Raw genomic sequence first — 9,439 nt, 5'->3', positions numbered from 1 at the left:
ACCAATTTTGGCTACAGAAGTGAAACACAGCTAACACACTGTTTTCATCATTAACACACTACCACTCAAAATTGAAAACACATGTTGCAGTATACATGTGCTATGTATACAGGTATACTTATAACTAAATGGTATTTTGTTTAGAATTGAAAGACAACCACATGAGGGTGGAAGAACATCCATGTGATATGGTCCGTCAGAATAATGCAATTTGACTGCATGAATATAGAGTATAGAAGACAACATACATTTTGAATCTAGCAAAAAGGAGAAGAAAAGGTTGCAATGTAATAGGTCAACGTGCCATTATTGGACTGCCCGGTCAGCGTGGTGGAAACATAACTATTTGTGCTGCCATCAGCAGCTATGGGGTTCTCCACAGTCATGTTACTGTTAGGCCATTGTTAGGGTTCAAATATTACAGTTTTTTACAGACGCTAGGACACATTTCGCAATACTTAGGTCACTTTTGCAAAACTCCTCACACAGTGAGCACAACAGAAGTCTATGTGGGCTAAACTGAGGATCAGTTATCATTGTTTTGGCACAAAATGCATTCAATGACTACATCTCTCAAATTTCATGAATTATTTTCTCACTCAGACACAACAACTGCCAAAAATCTTTGTACGTACAGGACATTTTGCATGTACTTACATACTGTTTTCAAAACTGTTAAACTTATGGTCAAAACAATAACATAATGCAAAACTGAATAAGACAGCAAAATTCAACAGCAATATTTTATTGAAACATATTTTAAATCTAAAAATGCAGTTTAACCAGCCACAGCTGATTCTCATTGTAGATGAACATCTACACAGGTGTTACTCCTTCAATTTCATTACAAAAGGAGACAACTGCTGAATAGGTTTGTTTTGTGATGTAAACATGGACCCAGCCAGAAATGGAGAAGTGGCTGAAAGAGGAAGAAGAGTGGCTGGGAGGGGGCAAGGAATACGTATGCGTGGTGGAAGAAGAATAAGAGGAAGATCAAGAGCTGTAGTCGCAGATGAGATCAGAGCTACTGTAATTGATCATGTAGTAAATCATGGTCACTCAATGAGAGAGGCTGGTCAGAGAGTGCAGCCAAATCTGCAACGCTCTACAGTGGCCTCTATTGTTAGAGTTTTCCGACAAACCAACAGGTAACTTGTATTCTGCAAGGGCATTTGCACATTTCAGAAGTAAATAAGCTTTTGTGTAATTGTTGTTGCATTTCTGCTTAGGACTCAATGGTTACCTCACACAGGAGGGAGAGGACGGATGTTCACTGATGTGCAGGAAACTGCCATTGTTGATATGGTCATCAGAAACAATGGGATAAAACTCACTGAAATTAGACACAGAGTCTTGGCAGACAACGTTACTTTCGTAAATATTCACAGTGTAAGCATAACAACAATTTCTAGAGTCCTGAAAAAACATCAGGTCAGGATGAAACAGTTGTACACTGTGCCTTTTGAGAGGAACTCTGAACATGTCAAGCAACTCAGGAACCAGTATGTCCAGGTAAGATCACAATAAAATACAGATCTGTTTTTGAACAAAACCAAACACACACAAAGACAATTTTTACAAATTTACTACTGTAACAGCTTATGTTGCCTTGTGGATTTATGTTAGAGAGTCATGGAGATTGAAGGCAGGCAAACACACCACATTTTCATCTTTGTGGATGAGGCAGGTTTCAACTTGGCCAAAGCACGGCGACGAGGGAGGAATGTGATTGGGAAGAGAGCCACAGTGAATGTCCTGGGCCAGAGGGGTGCCAACATCACAATGTGCGCAGCAATATCCACTGATGGACTGCTGTTACACAGACCACTAATTGGGCCATACAACACTGAACGGCTCCTTGCGTTCCTGCATGATCTCTATGGAAGAGTTGTGCTAGGTGAGGAAAGGGATGCGGAGAGAAGGAATCAGCCAACATTTATAATTGTATGGGACAATGTGGCATTTCATCACTCCCGTGCAGTCACCGAGTGGTTTGCAGCCCATCCCAGAATGGAGTCTCTTTTCCTCCCACCTTACTCTCCATTCCTCAACCCCACAGAGGAATTCTTTTCCTCATGGCGGTGGAAGGTTTACGACCATCATCCACATGATCAAATGTCCCTCCTGGATGCAATGAATGCTGGATGCCTGGAGATATCAGCAGAAGATTGCCAGGGATGGATCAGGCATGCCAGAAGATTCTTTCCTAGGTGTATTGCCCTAGATGACATAAGATGTGATGTGGATGAGAACCTGTGGCCAAATGGAGAAGACCGAGTAGATTAGCATTACTATTGTATGTGTATCAGTGGATGGTGTGTATACAAATTCTTGTATTTTGGGATTACTTAGTGCAAAAAAATAAAAATACATAAACAAATATTAACGAATTCTGCATGATGTCTGATTCATTCCAGTAACATATATTGAAATTATGAACAGAGATGTGTCCTTGTTTTACACAAGAAAACACTGTGTAATGCTACATGTTGTTAGTGTTTTTTAGGTCATTGTTTTGTGGGTGACAAAGTGTGTTTGTCGGCTGTCAACCTTTGCTAGTGTTCTGGAAGAATGAGTTTATTTGAGACCTGAATAAAGTGTTTTGGTAGTTGTAGTGCATTTTGAATGTGAAATGAACTGCTTTGCCAAGCTGAGGGTCAGTTAGGAGAATTGTGTGAAGAGTTTTGCAAAAGTGACCTAAGTATTGAGAAATGTGTCCTAGCGGCTGTAAAAAACTGTAAGGAGGGATACAGGAGGAAATCCAAATAACAACACTGGTCCGGCCAGATTAAGTCAAACAATGATTTTAATGAACACGCGTGGGGAGATGTACATAGCATTCCAACAACGCCCTGTTTTCGTCTCTTGCCCACCGATGCCTTCTTGTTCCAGTAGCCCACTTGTCGTCAGGGTGCCCTATCTCACAGTGTTTTGTATTTATTTCTGTAGTATGTAATCGTTGCTAAGTAGTGTTTGCACATTGGCTGGTTTTGTGTGGTTGATTTTGAGAAAAGTTAAAATAGTTTTGGGTCAAATGTTTGGTTTTGCAAGACAAGTCGAAGGTTTTGTGTGTGTAGCTTGAATTTTAGAGTTTGTGTTTAGTGTTTTGAGACAGAGACAAGACAGAGACAAGAGAGATTTTAGGAAATGTGTTTTAGCAATTCAGAAAAACTGTAATATGGCTACACCTCTTTGTTTGGAGTTGTGACAGGCCGAGTATGTGTGAGGGAACTGTGGAGAAGTGAGTGTGTGTGCAGATGTTTTGGACACAAAAAGTGACAAGTGAATTAAAACATGCAGCCACCAAATAACCATTCTAGAGTGACCTAAAAATAAAATGAAAAAAAAGAAAAGAAAAGAAACAGGCTATGCTGATCAGAGCGGCATTAATTCTTCCATGTAGACATTTCTATTAGTGGGAAGGGATAGTAAAAAAAGAGAATCAAAAATAATTGTCACGATCGATAGCAGGGACTCAAGCGCAGAGCAGGTTGACGTTTCCAAACACAGTTTATTTACAACACCAGTGCAGAATATATACAGTGAGGGGGAAAATCCAGGGTTCCAAAGGTCCAAGGGGAAGCTCTCTCACACTCGTTCTCGTCTCCACGTCCAAACTCACACATGTTCACGCAGCAGGAAGGTCACAGGTCCGAGGAGGAAAACTATCACACAGGAGAGGGAAATTACTCAAAAGTCACAAAACACTCGAGCATAGATTCACGGGAGCTGAGAGGATCACTAACATGTCTCGCACAATCATCCAGCGATGAGAAGGTCTGCTTCCCGACCTTAAGTAGTAGACAGGTAATGACAACTGATCGCGAACAGGTGTGTGGGCCAAGGGCGGGAGCCCGCAGTGAGCTGCGCCCAGGCAGAGCGGTGAAGGAGAGAGAGAGAACACAAAACACATGTAGCCTTGCGGGACTGGCTGGGTAGACACGGGGACCATGACAATAATTGTTTGTGTAGATATAGATCACCTGACTCAGTACAGCCAAGGCCTGATGTTTTCGTCACAATAAAGCTGCCCGTTGACGTACAGCTTATATACTGTAATGTCAGCTCGGGAGCCTGAATGAACTTTTTTCGGATCGGCAACAGGACCTTGTGTCGCTCCAGGATCTCTTTGGGAAACTTATTGTTCACACCAAAGTCCCAACCACAGATCCTTTTGTTTGAAGTGTTTGAATTTGGCCACTATCATTCTGGATCTGCATTCATCTGGACATTTGCCTCCCAGACGGTGAGCCCGATGAAAAAACATGTTTTTAACTACATCCCCCAGAGTTTTAAGTGGGTTTGGATGAATTCTCTCATCACTGTTTCTGGATCTTCTGGTTTAAGTTTAATTCAATTTCAGATGCAACAATGAAAAAGAAATTCTCTATAAACTCTGATTCAAAACATGTCTCTTGAAAGAATGCTATAGTGTTTAATATTATTCACTGAACCAAATATCTGAGAATAATCTTCACTCAAGTTATTGTTTCAATGTCTTTCCACTTGAGGGCAATTTCATAAAGTATGCAAGAGGCCATTATTCAGCTTGAAAGTTCTTAAAATGTCAGAAGAACCTGTGTAATGACAGTACAAATCAGGTTCAGCATAACCTTGAGTGATAAAACAAGCCATTTAGAAGGTCCAGCTGAAAAGGTAATACTCTCACACATCCTAGCAGCTGGGGATTCTGATTAAAAGCAACATCCAAAGATCCACAGATGATCTGCTGCAGGTTATGATGGTGATGTGAGTGAAACTCTGTCTCTGAACTTTTTTTTTCCATTTAAGGCTGAACATAAAAGATGTAAGAAAAAAATAACCTGAAGGCTGAGTACAAGTAGTAACCAGCTTTTCAGACAACAGACTGCATTGTGATGCAAACTGCATGGGTACTTTTCACACAAACATTTGCTGCAATTATCTCAAAATTAGTTTAATGTGTATTATAAACCCTAAGCGCAAACCACTAATTAATAATCTGTATTATTAAATCAACGTATTCAAGTCAGGTCAAAAAACTACATGCAATTAAAAAACAAACAAACAACAACAACAAAATCCTACAATAGCACACTAATATATTCTTAGACCTCCCACTGGGCTTTGTTGCACATTGGAGTATCTAAAGATAGAATGATTACAAATTAGAGTAATCAGCATTCTTAATTAAATTAATTTAACTGAAAGTCAAATAATGAGCAATAACTTGAAAAATAAATGATCACAGCAAAAACTTCAGGGCTTCCAGACTCCAGCTGAAGGTGTATGGTAGCAGCTACCTGTCATGTATGAGTCATGGCAGGTAATTCCACTGGGCCTTTGTTTGTTTGACAGCAGCACACTGCTGACTGCACCTCCAACTGCTCCTCTGATAATGGTGTTTATGTACTTTGGCCCCACAAGGCAAGGCAAAATGGCCATACTAACAAGAAAGGCAGTGGACAGAGGCAGGCAGAAATGGCACTGAGTCATCTCCTCAAAAGCATTCACCGCATTGTAGTTAACGAACAGTGTTTTTTTTTTCTTCTGTTAAACACTTGTATACATTTTCTTTTCTTAGTTTGCACTTGTAGTAGCAGAGGGCTAGTTTTTGGTACTGAAAAAATGGATTTCTGCAGCCAACTGAAGTGGCACCAAAGAGGAGGGGCAATCATTTTGCTCCCAGTAGACTCTTAAAAGTCAGCACTCCATACATTGTTAAAACTACTGCTCACATGGCAGTAAACAGCAGAGCATTCTGTGACTGTTACGCAGAGGATTTCCTGCATGTGTCTGACTTCATAATCAACACTGCTGAGCAGGAATGCCCCTAAAATTTCTCTGTATTAGGAGAAAGACTCCCCTACACACAATATGTGTGCAGGTGACCTCACCTTCAGTCATATAGAAGTCACTGAGCCACTGTCAAAATATGTAACAGTGACCGACAACCTGAAATTAATGTCACTGATGTTTTAATATTAACTGTACACTGAGCTTAAAGACACTGCTTAAGTGCTTAAAATGCTGAGGGCACACAGACCTGCCTGTAACAGGTTATTAATGAAACTCAGAAGAATGTTGATCAGGGTTTCATAATATATTAGCAAGAACTGGCAGTTAAATTATTTGACCCTTAATCATAGATGTTGGACATGTGATTTTACAGGACACAAAGTTATCTCACTAATTAGGTAATTAAATAACTAATTAACTAAATAAGTAGTTAGAGTTAGCTCTGTTAGGGGATCTTTGCAACAAATTGACTATTGATTAGTTCTCCCTGTTTACATAAAGACATCAGTTCTATTAAACTAATAATAATGTTTCAGTTTTTGTAATTATAAGTTATCTAAAAGAAACACAGCTAGGGTACATTCTTATGTGTAAGCATGAATACACCTCAGGCCAGTAACTAAAGTCTTGCATACAATAGTTTGTTGGTTTCCAAATCATGTCCCAAGGCATACTGGTTTGCTGGTTTGCCTTGAGGCAAGTCCAAGTATGATGTGGGATTTTGTGGAAACCATATGTAATTATCTCCAATAAATAAATAAATAATGACAGAAACCTGTCTTATACTTTAGTTGAACTGGACTGAACTGAACTATTAACAGACCTTAGCCCAAGTGTGTCATCTGGTGGGAGAAAGCAGCTAATAACATAGTGCCAAGCACACTAAAAGGGAACTTGAAAACCAAAAATCTCCTGTAAGAGAAACCTGACCAGGTATACCCCTCCACTTTATAGACTATGGTGGTTCTGTTTATTAGGACAGATTAGGCCTCTCTTCAGTTGAGTGAACTTTTGCTAGAAGCTAAATGGGATAAGTAAAATATGATTTAAGGATTAATTGACAAATTTGTCCAAAGGGAAATGCCATTTTAGGTCAATGGAAATGTACCTTTTAGACGATTTTAGTGCAATATTAGACAGATAACCAGAGTAAATAAACAATGCAATGGAAGAACCTATCCAACCAACTTTAACATCATTCAAAAGTGTATTTTGTTCACGGATACTTTTCATTATTGTTTGATGGATTCAGGGTTTGACACTACAACAGCTATTTTGAAAACAGCCATACTGTTTTCAGTATGACCTGACAGACATTGTCACTATTAAGACTGTTTTCTCTTGCCATCTAATTTTGTAAAAGGATGCCTTGTGCATGTCTCTGTGACATCAGTGGGATCTGTCAGAGTTTGACACCCTGAAATGAAAAGCAATGGCAGTGTGGTACATAAGGACAGTTCTCCACATCCAGTCACACTGTTGGCTTTTTTGCTTATGAACAAATAATGATTCGTATTTATTTTCTACATACCAGATCTCCATCCAATAGATTGAACATTTGGCATCTGATGAAATGGGAGATTGGTATCGTGGATATGCAGCCGACAAATTTGCAGCAACTGCATGTCAATATGAACCAAAATGTCCGTTTCCAATCCATTGCAGTGAAACTGTGTTACAAGAAGTAAGGCTGACTGCAAAGGCAAAAGGGGTCCAACCTGGTATCAAGGTGCAACTATGGAAGTAGCTTGTGAGTGTGTATGTACTATTACTCACTACAGTGTTCAAAAAGATGCCAACTCCAGTTAGTTCAGCAAAATAACAAAGTTACATTTTGTAAATCAAAGGGAATGAAGATGAGCAGCAAAAATTCATATTTAGGAACTCGTTGTTCACAATTTGAGAAATTTTCTGAATTTAAAGCTTGAATAAAGTAGGATAAGGAAACTACATCAGTAACACACTAGAGTTTTTAGTGACATTTCTACAAGTTGTTGCGAAGGCCACAGCACAATTAACATGTATTAAAGATTCACAATTTCACCTCCCCACAGAATTAATATGACATTTGGCGGTGCCACAAATTGTGATATATTAAAGACAATTACCTCAGGGTCAAGCAGTACAAGGTCTGTGCTCAATGAGGACATGACTGTCTGAAAGTTCCAAATAAGTTTTCACGTAAGAGATAAATTAGAAGGATTATTGCCTGAGCCCTTGGGCACTATTTTAAAGACAGGCTTCTCTTCCATCTCCTCCATATGGATAAGCCTGAAATCCTTCAGCCTTTCAGTATTCTTTGTGACAGCGTGACTTTCATAACATGCACTTAGAATAAAAGGTGCTCTTAAGATTCATAAATGTGCACTCACAGTGGACAATCCATCATAATCATGGTTGCATACTGTACATAGCTCAGTGGGCACAGCAGTCTCTTTCTATCTCAGCTGCTGACATTCAAACAAAGCACTGGCTCCTCCACTCCTCTGCAGGATCCCAATGAAAAACAACAACAAATGAATCACAGGCAACAGCAGCCCACTTTGCTCCCTTCACAGCATATAAAATGTCAATGCGCACAACAATCCCTTACAGTGATGGATGGGTTAGAGTCACTGCTCTGTTCGAAACACAAAGCACCAACTACACCTCGGACTACCTACACATTTCACACTTCTTTGTAAATGCCACACCTGCACCTGCCTCTCCATTACCATGTGTGATTTTTCTGTCTGGCATAACGTAGTGTCAAACAAGGACACCCTAGTCATGACCCGGTGTCATTGCTGTATGTCTGTGCTGAGAGCACTTGGCTCTTTTTACAGCTAGCTGAAAACCAAGTTGATGATGTGTAATGTAGTGCACACAGACATTGGCAAGGTGAGTCCCAAATCTGATATTAACCTTGATTGTACAACGCTAATGTACAATCAATCAATCTTTTTGATAGCAGATAATAATAATGATAATAATAATGGATTGCATTTATATATCGCTTTTCGAAGACCCTCAAAGCGCTTTACAATTCCACTATTCATTCACTGTCACATTCACACACTGGTGGAGGCAAGCTACAGTTGTAGCCACAGCTGCCCTGGGGCAGACTGACAGAAGCGAGGCTGCCATATCGCACCATCGGCCCCTCTGGCCAACACCAGTAGGCGGTAGGTGGAGTGTCTTGCCCAAGGACACAACAGCCGAGACTGTCCGAGCCACGGCTCGAACCGGCAACCTTCCGATTACAAGACGAACTGCCAACTCTTGAGCCACCATCGCCCCAGGTCCTATGCTGTCAATTTTGTAGAATTAAAGTCTACTTTGACTAATCTGTGGGGCTTCTTCAGGAGGTTAGCGAGCTATATAGCACTCTTCCGCAAATAGAAAATCTGGCATACATTTTACTTTCTTCTTCACTGCATATTATTAGGGAAATCAGGGTCAGTCTGCCCTATTTGACTTATAAAAATATAATGTTGCTCAGATAGGTAGAAGAAAAAAGCAGCAAAAGGACAGGGGAACATCAAAAATACTCACAGAGCTTGTTTCCTGTCCTTGAGATTTTATTTTGAATTTAGAAACTATGTGAAAATCCTTGTCTCTGTGCTGCAGGGTGTAAACTGGGTACAGTTTGACCTGGAGGACCTTATTTCTCACCTTTTCT

At 40.0% G+C, this 9,439-nt stretch overlaps 1 protein-coding gene across 1 annotated transcript; it reads left to right on the top strand.

The window, feature by feature from the left end:
- Positions 1-432: 432 nt before the first annotated feature.
- LOC109202691 (uncharacterized) lies at positions 433-2,712 on the top strand. The gene is made up of 3 exons (XM_019360633.2): positions 433-1,148; positions 1,230-1,512; positions 1,627-2,712. Exons 1-3 carry the CDS (start codon positions 892-894, stop codon positions 2,284-2,286), a joined length of 1,200 nt encoding a protein of 399 aa, XP_019216178.1. The 5' UTR covers positions 433-891; the 3' UTR covers positions 2,287-2,712.
- The last annotated feature ends 6,727 nt before the right edge of the window (positions 2,713-9,439 follow it).

Source organism: Oreochromis niloticus, linkage group LG1 (genome assembly GCF_001858045.2).
Source record: "Oreochromis niloticus isolate F11D_XX linkage group LG1, O_niloticus_UMD_NMBU, whole genome shotgun sequence".
NCBI classification, from domain to species: Eukaryota; Metazoa; Chordata; class Actinopteri; order Cichliformes; family Cichlidae; genus Oreochromis; species Oreochromis niloticus.
This window is presented reverse-complemented; position numbering and strand designations above follow the sequence as displayed.

Excerpts from the sequence above, each read along its gene's own strand:
- LOC109202691 (XM_019360633.2), top strand. The coding sequence starts at position 892 with ATGGACCCAGCCAGAAATGGAGAAGTGGCTGAAAGAGGAAGAAGAGTG. Across the intron at positions 1,149-1,229 it reads GTTTTCCGACAAACCAACAG|GACTCAATGGTTACCTCACA; the intron begins GTAACTTGTATT and ends ATTTCTGCTTAG. Across the intron at positions 1,513-1,626 it reads TCAGGAACCAGTATGTCCAG|AGAGTCATGGAGATTGAAGG; the intron begins GTAAGATCACAA and ends GATTTATGTTAG.